This window comes from Grus americana, chromosome 17 (assembly GCF_028858705.1).
Source record: "Grus americana isolate bGruAme1 chromosome 17, bGruAme1.mat, whole genome shotgun sequence".
NCBI lineage: Eukaryota > Metazoa > Chordata > Aves > Gruiformes > Gruidae > Grus > Grus americana.
The window spans coordinates 9,188,248-9,207,821 of NC_072868.1; the positions used below are offsets into that span (position 1 = coordinate 9,188,248).

General features: G+C 46.0%; 2 protein-coding genes across 3 annotated transcripts; both read right to left on the bottom strand.

Annotated features, from left to right (window-relative positions):
• Positions 1–613: 613 nt before the first annotated feature.
• On the bottom strand, positions 614–14,088 carry KIF3B (kinesin family member 3B). 2 transcript variants are annotated; one of them, XM_054845618.1, is made up of 9 exons: positions 14,019–14,088; positions 7,776–9,214; positions 7,095–7,196; positions 6,305–6,427; positions 6,079–6,197; positions 5,734–5,847; positions 5,008–5,113; positions 4,620–4,798; positions 614–3,580 (listed from the first exon to the last, which is right to left on the bottom strand). In XM_054845618.1, exons 2-9 carry the CDS (start codon positions 9,156–9,158, stop codon positions 3,571–3,573), a joined length of 2,136 nt encoding a protein of 711 aa, XP_054701593.1. In that variant the 5' UTR covers positions 9,159–9,214; positions 14,019–14,088; the 3' UTR covers positions 614–3,570. The 2 variants fall into 2 exon arrangements, with proteins under 2 accessions (XP_054701593.1, XP_054701592.1); XM_054845617.1 differs by having other exon boundaries at positions 614–4,354.
• Positions 14,089–14,438: 350 nt separating this feature from the next.
• Positions 14,439–19,546, bottom strand: POFUT1 (protein O-fucosyltransferase 1). The gene is made up of 7 exons (XM_054844983.1): positions 19,340–19,546; positions 19,134–19,255; positions 18,788–18,970; positions 18,065–18,177; positions 17,175–17,367; positions 16,658–16,900; positions 14,439–16,257 (listed from the first exon to the last, which is right to left on the bottom strand). Exons 1-7 carry the CDS (start codon positions 19,485–19,487, stop codon positions 16,069–16,071), a joined length of 1,191 nt encoding a protein of 396 aa, XP_054700958.1. The 5' UTR covers positions 19,488–19,546; the 3' UTR covers positions 14,439–16,068.
• Positions 19,547–19,574: the final 28 nt, after the last annotated feature.

The following is a 19,574-nucleotide window of genomic DNA, read 5'->3' on the forward strand; positions in this document are numbered from 1 at the left end:
CCAGGCTCCTTCCCCCGAGCCGCGGCGGGAGAAGCGGCACTGCCTGGGCCGGGAGGTCGCTGCGTGACCGGCGTCCTCGGCCCTGGCACAGGCAAACTTGGGGGTGAGGGGCGCCACCCGGGCTGCTGTGAGCAGCGAGAGTAGGGAAGATGTCGGCCCCTGCCGCTCCCCGGCTGAGGCTCCGGCTGTTCGCCGTTCAGGACCCGGGTTATGCCCTGAGGCTGCTTCTCCTCACGGAGCTGGACCGCCGTGGGTAGAGCTCGCTGGTGTTCACACCCGTTTCAATGGGCAGCGCTTGCTGGTGGACGCCGCCTGCGCGGCCGTTATCGCCGCCGCCCTCGCTGTTTCCCTCTAGCGAGGAGCACCGGGCACTGCAGGCCCGTCCGGCTTGGCCCGCCTCAGCCGGGGACCCCGCTCAGGGCTCTTCCAGGCCATGTGCCAGGCAGCAACGTTAGACAGGTCTACTGTTATCCACGTTTTACCGCTTAATAATAACGTAGTTTGTCCAGAGGCTTTTTTTTTTTTTTTTAAGAAAAATAACATAAGGCTTTGTAAAACGTGAAGTTGCTGAACCCTGCCGTTACTTACAAATTAAGAATGAAAGCCAGGCACGTTTTGATAGATGCAATAAATCTTATTGACTTCATTACACGTTGTATTTTAGGATCACTTTACATTCCTAGATAAAAGAGATGATACAAATAAATATAAGCTGTAAAACTATGGACAGAACTATTGACAGGTTCTTTGTCTACAGGTTGCCTAAGAGAAGGCGGAGATCGGTGTATCTCCAAGGAGCTGTGAGTTCTCATATGGACGGCTGTGCTCGCAGGGAGATCCTCGGGCACTCCGTTTCAGAAAGAAGGGGGGCTGAAGAAGGTAGTAAGTGCCTGGACCACAGAGAGTTAAACCCCCCACTGCATGGTGCAGCGCAGACAGGACCAGCGTTCCCAGTTCAGTTCCATCTCCGCATCTAATTATGGCTTTTGCAGGTTATCTCTTCCAATTTGTGTTTTAACACAGCAGAAACAGACCCACAGGAGTTGCACTGGACCGTTTAAAGCCTGGTGCACCTTAGCTATCACAGACAGAAGAGAGGACGGATCTGGGTTTACAGGTATCTCAATGAAACTTGGGAAGCACTCTATGTTCAGTGAAGGCAGACTTACTACACCTAAAAAAAAAAAACTGAACACAAGTCTGATCTGTATAATGCATCAGCGTAGCCCAAGATGCTATGACAGAGGTGTGTGTTTTAGAAGATTCACGCTGCATGGAAATATTTTTAAAAAGGCGCTAGACCTACATTAAAGATTTTTAAAAAGTGCTTTAATTCCTATGCTTCAGTGTGACACCATGCTTGCTCCCAGAGCCAGGGGCTGACTTCTGCTGCATGTCATTTTTTAATAAAAAATCCCATTATACAGATCAGACCAAAGACGAGAAGGATGTTAAACATTCCTATGAAGAAACTATGACCGCATACATTGTCCGAGGGCCTCTTCCAGGAGTCAGCTGGATTTCCTGTCTTTGGCTGTTAACCTGCAGGAAGCCCAGATGGTTCAGATAACACCCAGAGAGGGGCAAATTCGGCAGGAATGTTTCTTAAAAACTTCAACCCAGAGCTCAGTATGTTTTGTACAGCTTATGACAACGTATTTTATCTTAATATCAGTGCCACTGAGTATCTGGTTGGGGGCAAGTCCATTGGAATGAGACTCTAAAAGCTTCTGTAACAATCTGAGATTGCCCATGAATACACTAACCAAATCTCCAACCACAGCTCCGATTTAAATACAATGACTAAATACGTAGTTTTATTCTTTTTCCACCCTATTGAATTTCTTTCACCTTGCTAATGAATTTCTACAGAATTAAAAGCAGAGCCTTTCTGACATATTAACCAGCTAGCTTATCAACACTATAACAAGAACAGTTCGGGTTTGCACTGTGATTTCCATGGTACCAGTCCTGCCACAAGGGGAGTTTCCAGCATATGAGTTTAATATAGAATTCCCTATGGAATAGTAGCGACTGAAGAAGAGTGTGCGCATGTGCAGGCACAGATGTGTCTGTGTACGCATTATTCACATACAACATATGTGTACATGGGTATGTACATATACGTGGTTATATATTTTGTTGCTATTTCAGGTTTTAGACCCCCCTTGTTTCATTTCAGTTTTCTGCGCACTTACACCATACAATCATCTTTTTAAATGTCCAAGTACAGAAGATAATGTGCTAGAGAGAAAGAGGGAACAGAAGGTGACATTATATTATGCAACAAGAACCAATTAAAAGGCTCTCTGTACATAAACAGTGCTTTATAAAAAGAAAGATTAAGACAGGTTTCCACGTTCAGGTTGAAAGAAATTTGTTAGACGCCTGCTCTCTCAAGTATAAGCAAACTCCTCTTTCTTCCATCAAAACTAATATATATATATGCATATATGTGTATATATATATATTAATCTTGTGGTCCAGAAAAGCACTCCATGAATCAAAAAGCAGCCGAGTTAGCATTTAACCGGGCCCGCCTGGGCAGCTGGCTCACCGAGGCACCATGCCCGCAAGATGCAGAGGTGAGCTGTGCTGAGTGTTCGGTTCCTTCTGCTCATGGGGGTCAGACAGAACGGAGTTCTCCAGCCTGGGTGAAGTCCCTCAGTGGATATTTAATGAGCACACAAGGCAGAGTCCACACATCAGAGCATTTCTAAAACCAGGCAAGTCCTCATACACTCACACATGTCAGTCTGGAGGAAGTCATCAGTAGGGGAGAGGAAATAGGTAAAAACATTCACAGGAGGACAGCCAACAGCAACCAGAAAAAGTAACATCCCAAGTCTCAATATACAGTGAACTAAAACTTAACGAATGAGCTGTGAGACACTAGACAGGGACACCTTACTCTGTCCTTAGTGTGGCAGTTCCACCTCCCTCTACCCTGCCACACGAGCCCGCAGCATTACAGGAGCCTGCTTAAGTCATAGGGCAGCTTCGCAAAGAGACCATCAAAAGCAGGAGTTCTTCCTCCCTTTCAAAGTAAAACCCCTGGAATTAATACCAGATTCCATTACTCAGACTTCGGTTACACGTGCTTTCACTCCCAACGGGCTCTGCACCGGCTGGGAGGTGCAAAGGGAAAGCTTCTAACGTGGAACTGGTGAGGCACAAAAGGTACCGAACACTGAACCTCCTAGGACGCCAAGGGAAGGGACCATACTTACAAGAAGAGTGTGCTCAGAGGCAGCTCCACGTTACGGCGCTTTGCCCTCTACCCAGTTTACAGGGGAGAGCAGAGTCAGCCCCGTGAGCCTGCCAGGAAGATAGCTCTGAGCAAGTGCTACACTTCCTGTGAACGCTGGGAGGTGTGAGAAAATGGCCATACACCACCTCACAGTTTAAAGACTTCATATGGACACTGGTTTGAAATGCCAAGGGGTAAAGATGGAGGCAAAAGAGAGGAAGAAAGCTGTGGAGCTGGCACTGGTATGCGGATGTATTCTTTGACAAGGTGGTTCCTGTTGGTAGGGGTGAGGTCTGTAGGAGGTCAGTTTAGAGGAGCTCTTACTTATGCCTGTAAACAAGGAAAGGACTTCAGTTTCTATTACTTCCTTTCTAGAGAGGGCAAAGTTGCTTTCAAGACCCTTTTTTTGTCCTACAGCTCTAAAGGGAGGCACAGCTACCTGGTGGTGAGAACATGCTGACCACTGCCACCCTGCCTGTTCCGACCAACTTCTAAACCCCAAATGATGATGCCAGTCTTTCAAGCAGGAAGAAGAAAAACTATGCACCTAGTCAAGTTTGAACAGATCCTCTGCTTTTTAGCCTCATTTGGTTCTCACTATGGAGCTCTGGAGCGGTGGTTCTGTTGAGATGACTTTCAACTCTGTCTTCTTATTGCCCAACAGCAAAAATAGCCCAGTGCAGCAAAAGGGCTAGTGCAGAAGGAGAGATGGTGACGCTGTGAGGTGATCCCCATGCTTCCCATTGCTTCTAACACACTTTAACGTACCTCATGCATTTCTGATTTCCTAACTAAAATCTGTTTCCCACAGAGGCCAAATGTTGAATTGCAAGCACGTATCTTCTTGTGGCTCAGTGCACCTGGACTGGCACAAGTCAGTTAAACAGCAAAGAGGCCATCTCCAGGGGAAAGGGGCTGGAGTGTGGCTGGGAGTTCTCTCTGCAGGTTTTTACTTGTCTCTGCTCTCAGAAGGCAAAGGCTGTTCGCGCCCTGGAGAGGAACTGCTGGTTTTACTTTGGAACCAGCCCTCGGGACTGTGGGTAGAGCTGAGAACTATGGGTGCCTGCTGAAGAGGATCCCCCTGATTTCCTTCCAGTTTTAGGCCTGAAGAAGTAAAAATGAAAAAATAAACAAAAAGCCCCAACAATGTCACCTGTTACTCATCAAAATTAATCTTCCAAAAGCTGATTTTTTTTTTTTACTGGATTTAGTCTCTAATCAGTCTTAACTTTCTCTTCCATCCTATGTTCCTTTCCCTCTGCTTTACAGCCAACCTTGTCTTAACTTCACTGATGAGAAGTGCTGACAAATAGCAACCGTACTTGTACCTCTACTGTTGGCTAGTCTGCTTACCGAAAGTCCAGCTCACCTGGGTTTGGATTTTTTATTTGAAGTGCTCTCAAAGGTTGAAGCGTCCACCTGTATCTCATCTTCATCCTGCAGAGCTGCTTCAAGGGCCGCCTGAACTTTGGGAGCAATGGCTGGACCTTCGTAGTCTCTCGTCGTTCGGCTGGGCATGTCAAGTTCCAGTAATACAATATTCTCTGCCTGAGACAGTAAAAGAAGAATCAAAGTCTGCACGTTTTCATACAAATTGTTTCTTTTCCCTCCAGAAGCATATTCTGAAGTACTTTATAAATGTATATAGGACACTGTAAAAATTTACATCCCATTGAAAAACTAACAATCCTCTGAAATTCACATTCCCTTGATTGGAAGGGTGAAGACATGAAGGTTGTAACCACGTCTGGGCTTACCCTGTACCGAGCCTCTGGACGAATCATCATGGACGTCCTGGCGTGTTGGCTCAGTGGCCTTTTGTATCCTACAGCAGATACCGGTCTTTTCATCATCTGCTGGTTACTAGAGAAAAGTACTCAGTCTATTATACACCAAAACCAAAGACTCCTTTTGGAGTTTATGAGCTAAAACATCTGCAAATTCCACACAGAAATATGTTTCAAGAGAGCAGAAACTACCTAGGCTGCATTTGCAGGAACAGCTCTCTACAGAGACAAGAAGATAGTTACCCTGTGTCATCTGCCCCCTGCACAAAGGGGAGGATTTCTACATATTTTTACTATACAGACCGCAGGTGCACTCAGCTGCACCCAGCTTTCTAAATTTGCTGTAGAGAACCTTCTGTGTAGAGAGGCAGTATCTAGCCACAGCTCTGATGTGGTTTAGCTTTCCTATCTAAAACAGCAAAGAAATATGATAGGAATTGACTGCTATTTTAATGGTGAATACACTATTACATATATTTTACATATAATTATTGGGCTCATCTAGAAGAAAAATCCTAATCTTCCAAGAATTCTCCTCACTGTACATTCCTATTTTATTCAACCTGCTAAAAGGAATACAATTTTTCATCTTACTGTGCAGCAAGAAGCTATGACCTCTGGAGGGTCATTTTAAATCCTCAAATCAATCCTTCTGTGACTTCTAAGTCCATCCCAAAAAAAAAGAAGTACACTCACTCCAGACGGGTTATGGGATGCAGTTTCCACTGGTCTTCCTCTTCATCAAAGAATGATCTGTTCATGATCTTATTCTTTTCTTCCAAGGGAATAAAATTTTCAATAATCAGGTGCCTACATGCAACGACGAAAACGGGAAATACACAAGCAACATAATTAGCAGATGACTTTCTCCACTGCTCCTGTCCCACTGACTTAATACAGCCCTGGAAAAGGAGGAATGTTTTAGTTTTCTCATGGTTAAATCTTGTTCCACAAGCATGTGCAATGCAGTCCCTTCATTCCCCAACCAAAGAAACCATCTCTGTTACAGTTAATAGCAGGCAATGAATCGATGTGACTTACTTTAGCTTCAGTTCCCTGGTAAGTTCATTCTGGGTCTGTTCCAGTTCCTGGCGCTCCTTGATGTGCTCTTCTTGGAGATCATGGATCTCTGCCTTCACAGCTTGCAACTTGGAAAATAACTGGAACAGACAACAAGAGCCAAAGTCGTAACTTGCCAATGTTCCTTTCACTTTCCCACACAATTTGATTGTATTCCTAACCTATTAGGGAATAATTTTCTTTTTACCTTTTTGAGTTTTTTGGTCTTTATATCCACCTCTTGCTGAAGGGAACTATAGGTCTCCTTCAGCTCTAGTGTTTCCTCATCCCGACTTTCCATCTGTTGCTGGATCTCTCGCTCCCGGCGTTTCTGAAGAACGTGATAGACAATATTAAAGACTACAATTACACTGGCACCTTCAGGCTGACATACATGAAACCAATGCTCAGGATGTTTTTACTTCCCTGGGTTCCAGGGCTTTTGCTTTGGCTTCTAGTTCTTCCTATCTCTTGCATTAGAAATACCAGAAGCATTAACCCTTCTTTGTCTTTATGTTGCTACTAAAATCAGATAGTGCGAATAAGTGCTCAAGCTTCAATTAAAGGAATCAAATGTCATGTTTAGATTCTTTTTTTTTTTCATCAATTCATACTAGTCATTGCACTTAAAGAATCACCAACAGAAAATAAACTTTTAGCACATATTAAAGACCCCTCCTGTGAACTAATGGCTGAACTGTCACTCTCTGAGATCTTCCAATTATTTTTTCACTTACAGAGAGCTCCAATCAAGATAGGACATAAACCTTTAACATGAAAAGCTGGAAGAAAACTATTATAAACCTTCTTTACATATTTCATACAATGGCAAATAGGACACAAGTCCTTTCCCCTTCTTTTGAGATAAGTGATTGCCATTAAACCAATTTTAAGGTTAACCCTGGGCAAATTTTCTTATAGTTTCTCCTGATACAATGTTTTATAGAAGTTCTGAAGCTAGGCTTTTTATACAAAATAACAAATGTTCTTCCTTGTACCTGTTCTGCGATTTCCTGTCTTTTCTGTTCCAGGATTTTCTGCTGTTCGTTGGTGTGATCCACAATATTTTTCCCTCCCACCAGAAGCTTGCTTTCCATTGCCTGAAAGCAAAAACCAAGGTCATAAGCTTCTCTCAGCGACCACAGAATGTAACTTTCTCGCATATGGATACAACTTCTTCAGGGCAGGTCCCTTATTTAATCCTCTCTTTCAAGTCAGCTGCTACAAGAATTACTATTTCTTAAAATTCCTATAAAACCGTGGGATTAATGAAACAGTAACTTGCTTAGAATTACACCTTGTTGCAATGTGTGGCAAAGCTGGAGAACCAAAACGTGTTCTCCTGTAAAAAATTTGTTAATGATCTGTGAGAATGACGAAAAATTTGTGCTACAGCTTGTGAAAAGATGTATCATCACATTTTACTGTGCTGATTGCTTAAAATCTTACAAGATCAGCACATAAGAACAATGAAACAACTCGTGAATATTGAAATAAGTAATTAATGGTGGAAATTTCAACTTCTGTCTACAAATAGTTTATTTTAAAATCTTTCAATCTAACCACAAATCACTATCCTAGAAACTTCTTGTGAACTATCTTTTCAAATTGGGAAACCCTCTATTGTCCCTACAGCCTAAAAAAATTACTTTCAAAAAGCATGACAAGGAAGAATCTACCTTGATTTTAGCACTCAACATTTCTGTTGCTTCCTTCTCTCGCCTCAGGTCCTCCATTTTCTTCTCCTTCTCTTTCAGCAGTCTCATCTTTTCTTCTGCTACCAAGCTGTGATCCTCAACTATAGCTTTCTTCTCAATCTCCAGCTTTTCTTGTTGCTCCCTCCAATAGTCATCTTTGTCATCTCCTTCATCCTCACCCTCTTCAGTGTCCTCCTCCTCTTCCCCACCATCTCTCCTCCTTTCCCTCCTCTTTCTTTTGCCAATAGACCGTTTTTCCAACTGTGCCTTGAGTCGAGCAATCTCTTCCTGGAATTCTCGTAGCAGAGCATCCTTAGGGTCCTCATTCACTCGCGGCTTGTTCTTGATGTTTTTGGCACGATTGGCATATCTCAGCGTTGTCAGAGTTTCCTCTACATTGTAAGAGGCAGGGCCTATATTGGCCACCATCACCGTTTTGGCATTGCCACCTAATGAGTCCTGAAGTAACCTGGTCAGCTTTGAGTCCCGGTATGGAATGTGTGTGCTTTTGCCATCTACTAGGGCAGAGATAACGTTGCCCAAAGCTGAAAGAGACAGATTGATTTTAGTAGCTTCCTTTAACCTTTCCCCCTGTGCTCCAGTCTTAGCTTGCCGCTCGCTGCCTGCAAGGTCTACCAGGTTGAGTTTCCCAACACGGATGTGATTCTCTCCATCAAGTCCTAACTCGCTGCATTCGATAGTGATGACAAAAATGGCATGAGATCGAGAGCTGTGTTCATTCATGTTGGTGGCACCAACCGAGCGATTTTGGTTTCCCACATTCATGACATGCTCGATCTCTTTGACACTTTTCGTAACAAAGGAGGACAAATCCTTAACATATACACCTGTATCTGGCCTCTCCTTTAACTCCAGCCGCTTGGACTGATCCTTTGATAACAAGTCTCTGATTTCTTCTTGGTATATTTCCAAATAAGAAGCTCTAACTAGGTATTGCTGATTTTGAGATCTAGAGATGTGGGTGAAGATGTGATCGAATGAATTGGGGATGACCCCTCTTTTTTCAGGATCACCACGCACCCCTTCCATTGTATATGTTTTCCCTGTCCCGGTCTGCCCATATGCAAAGATTGTCCCATTAAACCCTTGCAGAACAGAGTCCACGAGAGGTCTGAAGGTCTCATCGTAGAGTTCAACCTGTTTGGAATTCCAGTCATACACAGCATCGAAGGTGAAAGTTTTAGGCAGTTCATGAGATGTTCCCCGTGGATTCTTCACTGACACCTGCCCTAACTTGACATCCACGTTAACAACTTTTTCATACGAAGCTGTCTTCTCTTTGCTATTCATTGGCCGGCATCGCACCACCACCCTAACAGACTCAGAGCTCTTTAATTTAGACATGACAGCAGGTCTGTGGCTGGTGTGATCTGATGGATGGATGATCCCGTGCTAGAAACCTAAAACAGAAACAAAGGAGGAATATGTGATGGCAGTTTTCTGCAGGTGACAATTTTTCACAGAGCCAAAGATTTGACTCATCTATTCGAGCAGCATTTTGTAACCATTAAGTTGCAAGGGATTCTGAAGAATAAAAATAATGTGCAACATGAAAACTTTAAAATGGCCTGAACTGAGACAGTATTATTTTACCAAAGCCTGTCCATCAATCGGTATCATTTATACAAACTTTGCTGCAAAGAATCCTCATCAAATCACATCTTTACAGTTGGTAGAGATCCTTTTCTTGACATTTAAAAATAATCATAATGCTTTTAAAACTACTTATAAAAATAATACTATACTTCGCCATTGATTCCCTTCACAGTCAGGCTTTTTGTTTTAAATCTCACACTTTGAAAATCCAGTACAGACTTGCTCTCTCCATATCGCTCAGGCTCATGAAAGGGAATCAGTCAGGTGCTTTGAGTAAGTGCTTCACCTCCCTACCAAAATTCAAGAGACACTCTAAATTATAAATACAGTATTTTCAGTCGCCTCTTCTTACGCCTTCTATGTACTGACAAAACCTTCTCAAATTTTTGAGACATATTACAATCCTCTCACATGTGATGTGATGTGTCATCAGGACCATCCTGCCACAAAAGGTTTAAAACCTATGCCTGGGTTTTCTTAAATGACAGCAGTTGCCTGGAATAGCGCCCAAATGGTTTTTTCCTCTTGTGCATTACACTTTTAAAGTCACTTTCTAGACGTCTGTTTATAGAATAATAGATCTTTAATTGGGCTGCAGCAGCTGCAAGCATTCAAGATAAAATCATTAGTTTGTCCATTTCCAAGCATCACATCCCCTGAATATTCTGCATTTCCACACTTGGGAAAACTCACGTTACCTTTCCTTTCTGTCAAGAATCGAATGAAAATAATTGTTACATGAAAGTTTTCCCCCAGTCTTGCAATCTAGCTCACTACAAAAGGAAACAATTAAAGCAGCCAAATGTAGCACAGTCTTCCAACGCGTGCAAATATGGTAAAACAAACCAGTAAGGGGAATGAATTACCCCAGTGAGGTGGGCTCTGGAATCAGTGGGCAACAAAGAGGAATATTTCCACCATCTCACTGCAGTGAGGCAAGGGTGTGTGCTGCCGCAGGATGCCTGTGTTGTGCCCCCACCGAGGGCACTGCTGCAGCCCTGCAAAGCCAGGCCCTTCACACCCCAACATTCAAAGTCACTTCTGGTCCTGCGCTCAACCCAGGGGCACAGCAAGGCCGCTCCCCCCAACGGCCTCTCTTAGCATGCCCACAACCCCAGAACTCCTCCTCTTTCTGTTCTATTTCCAAACTGCCCTGTCAACGTTGATCTTGCATTTGTGTATCATCAGCACACTTAAAACAGAAAGCAGCATTCCCTGCTCACATTCAGCAGAATGGAAAGCCATAAAGGTGGAGTAATCTACATTATGCCTCGTCTAATGCTCAAACAATCAGAGGACATCAGGGTGTGAAGTGGACGCCTGCCAGGATTTGCCCTTCTCAAGCTTTTGAAGGTGAGTTTAAGCTCCTTTCATATCACTTCTTATAAAAATTTCATAAAGCACTCACTCCTTCAAGCCCACCCTCCTCCTTCTGTAATGCAATTGCCCTCAGTGAAAGGATCCTGCAAACTAACATTAGTGTCCTCCTCAGCTAGAACTCATGCATCTGCTTTTGTGGGGAACCTGAAGACAACCGTACTTGCTTCAGATATTTCAAGCACAACCATTCACACAGATCAATGCTATTTTTTTTTTTCTTTTTGGCAATATACTTTTATCAGGATATCCCATAAAAGCCAACTCTGCCCAAGAAAGAATCGCTGTTGCATCCCTCAGTTGTTGGCACAACAAGCTGCCATTTAAAACAGAACACAAAGACTGTGTTACTGCTACAGCAACAGCCTTACACGGAAGAGCTAAATAGCCCAGCTTGTGGAATGCTGTGTGATTTCTAATAAGCTTTTTTTAAAAAAAAATCTCTTTCAGGAAGAGCTCAGAGATCCTTCTGCCAAATGGAACTAAATGTAAAACTAAACACACTGGAAACCCCAGGTAGCACTGGCACACATTCAGTCTGGCCTCCTCAGGACGTTCTCGCTGTTTCACTACCAGCTGGATCTGCAGCAACCCGTGGATATCGTCTAATTTATTTTTTACTTGGTAATTGCATGTCACAGGAGAGCTTCTCAAACAAGGTGACAGAGAACTTCAGGAGCCAAGCTAGAGGAGTGAGAAAGGAAGCAGAACATTTCTATCCCAATATCCAGACTGTCAGTCTGCATTACAAAGAACAACACAAAAGCAACAAATAAAGATGTTTAAGAATTGTACGGAAACCTCAACATGGCCTTTGGAAGTTCCTTGGGTTTGTAAGGGGAAACTCCTTGCTCCTCACTGTTCCCATGAGAGTGTGTGGTACATTCCAGGAGGAACATGAGGAACATGCAGCACTTTACAACCAGCACAGTGAATTCAAACTACTACAGGAATTTTGGATCGCTACCGAATAAAAACATTTCCTTCCTAAATGAGAACTCCAAATAAAGATGACCATACTGTCTGACCCACAAGGAACATGTATTCTATAATACCAATAGAGAAAGACTATGGAAATAGGAACAAGTCTTGCAGAAGCATAAAAAGCAACTCTCCCTCTACTCATCAAGAGTCATTGTATACACAAATACACGCTTCTCCTTCCATACCTTCCTGAGATATTCCTACAGTCCAAGTTCACAAGAGCCAATTTTTTTTTGGACAAGCTCATATAACAACTATTGCTTCATTTATCTGCATTATTACAGTAAATGTTCACATTGGCAAATACTCGAATTAGGTACGAATTCTGAAAAGCACAGCCTTCATTTATTTTATATCATCAACATCCAAAATACTATTTTGATGAGAAGTGCCACTTTGTAAGTGATGCTGACTAACATTAAATGATCAGAATTAAGTTAATCTTTACATAAACTGGTTTTTTTACAAGCGCATACATTGCCATCCATAGGCTCACTTGGAAGTTAAAAGTGAAATATCCAGCATGTCCCCTCTGCGACGGCTTTGGCAGAGGCATACATTGAACAAAAATTATGTTGCATATTTGCTGCTCCTCTGGGTATATCTCATCAATGTGAGCTTGATAATCTTTTGACACCTTTCCCCATTTCAATTGCAAGTCTCTTTTTATAGTCACTGCTAAATTATTTTATCCCTGATTTGGGCTATTTTCATAACAACCATATCATGAATCATCTCCAATTATTTTAGCTACTGCTGTGAAGTTTACTGGAAGTGTAACAAATGATGTTTCTTCTCAGACTTACCCAAGTGTGTAACTGAAAAATAAACCCAATTAGTTGGCAGTTTGTATTCCCCAGAAACTCCACAGCAATGTTTGAGCTGCCCAGAGTGGCTGGACAGGGATGGCCAGAAGAGCTGGGAAGGCTGCTGTGCCACCAGCTCTTCTTCTACAGGGAGGGGGCTTTGTTAATTAAATTAGTTCAGCCTAAAGTGACTTGGACCAGAGTCACGGTCAAGGTTGAGATGGATGTGTTTGAAGATGTGCTCCAGATGACCAAGAGGGGAGGGGGGGCAGAAATCCTTTCAGTTAATACAAGGTTGTGCCTGAAGAAAATGAGCAATGCCACAACCTGAACGCAAGCTAAGGTAACTGCTTCTCCTCAGAAACTTACAGTAGTCAGGACCTGAGAGCTCGGCCGGCCATGCCCAAGGAGCGCTACACTCGTACTGGGCACATGTCACTTATCCCATCCGCCTCTGACAGACTGAGGCCTCTCCACTCCCTGGCTTAAGCTTAAAGATCTCAGGAAGATTTTCTTGGTATGCTGCCTAAACCCTTCCCTCACGTCTCTCTGCACATCCCCAGGTACCACTTAAAGAATTCCATTGTGTTCTTGCACTTTAAATCTTTCAAATATTTGTGGGTTTGTAATGCCTTGGCTTAATTGCTTGTGTCTTTTACTCCTTCATAAGCCAACCATCTCCTCTGTTGCTGTTCTCCTCCAACGTCCCTGCCGAACACATTGCAGACCAAACAGGACATCCCTGGTGCTGGAGCTGGGCCGGCGAGTGCCGCCTCTGCCACAGCGTGCCTTCTGCTGCCAGGGCACTGCACGCCCCGATTTCACTTACCGCCTGTGGTCACGGCCATCAGCACGCCACCCCACGGGTGTCCCCCTCCCCCGGGGAGGCAGCGGGTACAGGACCCCCGCTCCAGCCGGGACCCTGAGTTCATTTCTGGCTATGGGTTCACCCGAGCATCACCCGCCACCCTCGCAGCCGTGACACCGGGAGCAGTGGGGAAGGGGTGGTAGGGGCACCCCGGACCCCCCCAGCTCGAGGGACGGGGACAACGGGCCGTGCCCGAAGGGAGCCACCCGCCCAAACGGGGCCAACCCGCCCGCGGCCTCGCCACAGGCAGCCTGGCAGCGGGCAGGGCCTGCCGCCTCCCTCGCTCGCTCGCTCGCTGCCCGAGCCGACAAACGGGCAGGCGAGGCCGTACCCACGCGTGTAAACAGAGGCGGCCACAGGGGCAGCGGGTGCCCCCGGCCTGTCACCCCCGCGCGGGCACCGGGGGCGGCTGGTGCCGGCGGACAGACCCCCGGGTGAGAGCCCCAGCAGTTCCTCGGAGCGGGGCCCCGCCGCCGCCCCGCCACCCGCGCGTGTGCGAACGCACACGCGCGGGTGGCGGGGCGACGACGGGGCCCACGCACACGCGGGTCGGGCCGGGCCGGGCGGACTCACCTGCGCCGTCACCATGGAGCCGCGCGGCCGCCTCCTCCCGCGGCACCGGAAACAGCGGTGCGACCCCGCCCCCGCCGCCTCTGACGCACTTCCTTGGCAACGCGCGCACCCGCCTCCACGCCGGCACTTCCGTAGCAACCGGCCTCGGTGATGGAGCCGGGACAAAGGGGTTCGCCGCCCCCCCCCCCCCCCCAACCGCACCGGGCGGCAACACGAGGCCTCACGGCAGCGCCGGGCCAGGCTCGGGTGCACGTCGCGCTCCCAGAACCCCAAAAGTCGCATTTTTTGCCCCAGCAGAGGAAGGTGGCACTTCACAGGACCCTGAGCAGAGAACGCAGCGATGGAGGAAAGAATTTCGGTGCAATACGAGTGAATACAAAATCGGGTTTTTATTATTACAAAAAATACCCTTTTTAAAAAAAAAAAAAAAACACACACACATTTTCTCTTAATACACTGTCTCCCAATACCACGCGGAAAGGCTGCCCTTGCTCTGTAATGAGGTGAGGCAGCCCTGACGGCATCATCCATGATCACTAAGCTGAGAGAAATACTGAGGAGCGTGCAGGCATCCAGCTGCCCAGCTCCGCTGGGACACAGCCAGAGGCCCTAAAACCACCAAATCCCATGAATTTTTGGAAGTCAGCACTGAGGAAAGGAGATGAGTCTTTGTCATCACTCTCTTGAGCCTTCAAACTCCTTCAAAGCTCAGGAACATTTCCAAGGAGGACAAAAAACCCATCACCAAAAGATATTTAGAGTCAAACCCCGGTCAATGCTCAGCATCATTCAGACCGTAGCAGTGCACTAGAGGCAGCCAGATCTGGTACCACAGCTTCACCTAAGTGGCATTTTTAAAAAAGGAACAGCAAGTTCTCTACTCAATCTTTGGACAAAAAAAGTAAAATTAAAGTCACAGGAGTCCCAATAGGCAGTGGTCAAGTTGAGACTCACTGCATCGGGATTATCAGTGTTCCCAGCACTAAACTATACCAGGCCAAACTAAGGGTTTTTTTGCTGCTGTTTCACCACCAGCTAACGCTTTCCACAGTTATCTCCACTGGGAGCTACCCCCACAGCCAAGAGTTCTGCTCTCAGAGGGGTTATTTTACAAAGTACAAACCCATACAAAAAACAGAAACCATTAACACAGACCTAGGTACGACATACATCAACGCCACTACAGCTACTTTAAAAGTCTTACCTTAAAACCCATTTCATTCCTACCACAGACCTCTGCCTGACATCAACAGCTACGAAGCTACAAGTCCCAAGTCTCCAGCCCTCCACCAGCTATGACAGATCTCCTGTCCGCATCCCCACAGACGCCTTCTCCCCAGTTCTATACAAAGACGGGCTGAACAGGCAGCTGCCACATTAAAATGTGCCCCTGCTACACTTCTCTAGCACCACTGAAGAGATTCAGGTGCCCGCAGCTCTGCTGTGAAGTGGGTACAAAATCTCTTTGGACAGGGGAATGGAAACCAAGGCACTGAGGTGACACGGGTCTAGTAAGGCAACAGCGGTACTCGATAAAACCCAGAGCCAATTTCCAGTCCTGAGCTTTACCTTGCACTCTTTTTCAGGGAATGTGATATTCCTCACAATACTTTGGACTTAAAAAGAACTTATGGTCAGTTTTGGACAAGAAGTTTCACAACATCTCCAGGTAAAATTTAAAATTTAACGGAAAAAAAAAATGGAGAAGAGGAAATCTGAGCAGCTGCTTCATCACAATTGCTGGCAAACTCCAACTATTGACAATGGAGAACTATATAAACTAAGTCTTAAAAACTATATATAATTTATAGTTTCCTATGAACTATATGATTTAAAATTTCTTTTCTGTCTGACCTCACACTGGAAATAAAAAAAGAAGTCAGACAGAACAGTCTAGAAGCAACTGTGAGGAATATCACAGGGCTGAAGCAGGTCTGTGGCAACCTGGCAGCGTGCACTGCAGGCAGGAGAACGCTGCTAGCACCGAGCAGTCCCTTGGCAAATACCGAGCTCAGAGCCCTGAGAACTACAGAGCCTGTTCCTCGTTTGGTCAGAATTCATCCCGTAATCTTGGTGGGTGGTCCATGCCAAAAAATGAAGAGGGTTTTCCATGCACGTCACGCTCTCTTTTCACAAAGGCAGTAAACGAAGAGACACAGTTCCCGATAAAATGATCAGACTGGCCGAGAATGTACAAATCAATCTGAGGTACTTCTGGCTGCAAGCTTACAACCTTGATCTGCAGGGAAACAAGGAAAGCAAACAAATCCAGTCATCTGATATTATAATCCAAATGCCTTGGCATAATATTAGAAATGGGAATATACAACAAAAAGAGAGTGGGTGGATTCTGTCTTAAGTTGCCCTATAACTCATTTATGAATAGAAAAATGTCAAAACATTTTTGAAAATCACTCCTTTTTCAAGGAGAAATTTACTACCATGTAGGACAATGATCTTTAACCTCTAGGAAGAGTTTTACAGTATAATTTTTATTGCTATGAGCAAAATTTACTTTGAGATGCCAATATTTATCCATGAATAACATATTGCCTGCTGTCCATGGCAGCGGTGGGCCAGAATCCAAGGAACGTTTTTATTCAAGCGCTCCTGCCAGAATGGGTTTCTGAAAGACTTACCTTTCCTTGGAAGAACTGCTGTATTTCTGTTGTGTAGGGCTCAGAATCGGTAGCGACATAAATGGATTTAGCTTCTGTCTTTTTCACCCAGAGCTTGAGAGCACGCTTGATCTCTTTGAGGTCTGGCAGGCACATGTCCATGGTAAGAGGGACCGCAGCGCTTCGGTCGTAGCCCACGCACTGAGGTGAAGCCATGAAGTGCGGCCCGGCTGTCCCGTCCTTTAACATATTGCAAGCATTTTTCTATCGGAAGAAGAAAAGAGAAAAATATCATGTTTAAATGGCAAACATGAGAAAACACCACCACATCCCTCCACCTCTGCCAGCAGCATTACAGCCTGTTTGAAAGAGGAATCCCAACGGCATTGCTAACACACCCTGAGTTACCAAACTCCAGCAGGGTTTGGGCTGCCACCCCAGAAACACAGCTCCTCTTTGGGCAGCTTTTTCACCAGTTAACCACCAATCTACAGCAACCGCTCGGGCTACAGCAACCAGCCTCACACAGGAACCATACCCAATCCGAGCCGATCCTCAGATGAATTCCTATGTAGGGCCTGACCAGCAAAGAATGAATATGGGATTCTCCTTTCTTCACCATTTCATCAGACCACACGATATACTTATGGAGAGGTCGGTGCTCCTCTAAGACTGGAAACTGGGCTGGAGCTCCAGGTAAGGCGAGTACAGGGTGCTCAGATGGTGAAAATCTACAGAAATAAACACAGCAGACCAAAACATGACATAACCTCGTGCACATCATCTTACACAAAGACTGCTGCACGTGAACTTCATGAAGATTAGAATGGAAACTACGAATACCCTGAAATCCACAGCATGTATTGCTCCAAATTTACCCAAGACAAATCCTAAGCATTTTGCCAGCAAACAAAACACTGAAGCAAAACTCAGGTACTGCATGTTACGTCAGACCCGGCAACAAATTAATTAGTACTATTTGACAGACAAAAGATAAGAATCTCATACGCACAGCAATGAGCTACCAAGAAAAGACAGCTTATATTTTCACCCCAGACTAGAGCAATTCTGTCACCCAAATTTACTGATACAACTAAAGTGGCTCTGAAAACATGAGGTAACCCGCAAAATACAGTTCGCAATCAGCAACTGAGAAGCAAATTCTTTTTGAAGAATAATTACATATTTAAACAATAAATACTGTAACTAAACATTACTGGCTCAGAAATCAATCACCTAATACTGCCCACAGGAAGCACCCTCAGTGAATATTTAATGGAAAAAGCATTAAGATTTTTAATTATGTTGCTAACTAACCACTTCAATCTCCCCCCCAAAAATGCAAAGGCTTTACACAGTGGCTAGCATGACTGTTTTCATGAGTTACTCTAAATGCCTACAGCACCATGCCAGCACTTTTCTCGCTACCTTTGGATCCAATGGTCCTTGTATGCAGAACTGAAGGAAATTCCCTTGAATAGCTCAGACTTATCAAAATTCACTTGGAACTGATCCCAGAAGGGACCAAACGGATTTCCATCCTGCAAAGGAAAGACAAGTGTTCATTCTGTGCGTACGCAGAGCCTGAAAGCCAGACTTAGCAAGATCCTGGGGCGCAAAGCTGAAGAGCTTTGCTGTTAGAGGAGGACAGCAGGCCAAATACAACTGCCTGTCTGTCACATCTCAGCTCCACAGGAAGGAGAGAGTGAAATACATTAAAGAAAGTTCACTGAGAACTATATGCAAAGGCTGTTTTAAAGAACAAGAATACCACAGCTCTCAAACTTATATTTAAAAAAGGTTGCTTTAAAACCAGGTGGACAACTGTACCACAGACGCGAAATGGGCCGAGACCAGCAAGCTTCACTGTTACAGATCTGCTCTCCTCACAGTCACGATCAAGTCTGAAGCAATAAAACCTGCTTACACAAACAATCTTCCTGAACCCCAAGTGCTTGCTGATGGAGAAAAGCAGGAAGGTGCAGCAGGCCACAACAGTAAGTGGTGAAAGGAATGCCAATGCCACACAGACAGATTTGGGGTGGATAACTCCTACATTTGCAAATCTGCAGTGACCTGAACGAGTCAGTCATTCCCTTTGGAACAGCGGCAGAATCAAACCACACCGGCAAGGATGCAGGAGGAACTCACCTTCATGGGACAAGTGCTTTTATCAGCACTTCTTTGAGCCGCCGCTTCAAAGCAGTAAGCCACTCGCTTGCCAGGAGGCCAGTGAACGGGCGCCAGCTCCTCCATGAAGTCCTCCAAGCTGATAACGCGGTGGTACTGCAGGAGCGGCTCCAGCTTGAAGTGCTCCGTGTAGGGAACGTGCAGCTGGGGACCACAGCGACCGACTGCTCACTCACGGGGCAGCGGCACACAAAGCCCCGGGGCGCGAAGCCTCCCCCCGGGACCCGCACTTCACCCCACGGGGAAGAGGCCACAGCTCTGCCCACCGCCCCCTCCCCGCTCCCCGCCCGGCCCCGCGGGGGCTCACATTGGTGTAGGGCGGGCGGTGGTGGCGGTACTCGATCCACGGCGGCACGGCCAGGGTCCGGTTGAGGGCGCGGGCGAAGGCCAGGGCTCCCAGGAAGTGCTCGGCCTGGTTCCCGAACCGGCCTGCAAGAGAGGCGAGAGCGGGGCTCAGCCGGGAGCTCCCCCCGGAGGCTCCACCGGGGGAATTCCGCGGCGGGAGGGCCTCACCCATGCAGGGACAGTAGAGCAGGTAACCGGCCGAGTCCCAGGCGGGAGCCGCGCCGCCTCCTGCCGCCATCACCAAAAAAAGGAGGAGGACAAGGACCGGCAGCGCCGCCATGGCAGCTCGGCGGAGGTCAACGAGAGGCGGCCCCATCCCGACATGCCCCGGGGCCCGACAGAACGGCCTCTCTAGCAGGAAGCGGCCACCATCGAGGCGGAAGCGGGAGAGCGACGTCACTCC

Bases quoted from the DNA above. Each gene is read 5' to 3' on its own strand.
- KIF3B (XM_054845617.1), bottom strand. From the start codon at position 9,158: ATGTCTAAATTAAAGAGCTCTGAGTCTGTTAGGGTGGTGGTGCGATGC. The intron at 6,198-6,304 runs GTAAAAAGAAAA...TGTCTGTTCCAG, and splicing joins AGACCAAAAAACTCAAAAAG to TTATTTTCCAAGTTGCAAGC. The intron at 5,848-6,078 runs GTAAGTCACATC...CGTTGCATGTAG, and splicing joins ACCAGGGAACTGAAGCTAAA to GCACCTGATTATTGAAAATT.
- POFUT1 (XM_054844983.1), bottom strand. From the start codon at position 19,487: ATGGGGCCGCCTCTCGTTGACCTCCGCCGAGCTGCCATGGCGGCGCTG. The intron at 18,178-18,787 runs GTGAGTTCCTCC...TTTCCTTTGCAG, and splicing joins AAAGCACTTGTCCCATGAAG to GATGGAAATCCGTTTGGTCC. The intron at 16,258-16,657 runs GTAAGTCTTTCA...GTTTCCCTGCAG, and splicing joins AGCAGTTCTTCCAAGGAAAG to ATCAAGGTTGTAAGCTTGCA.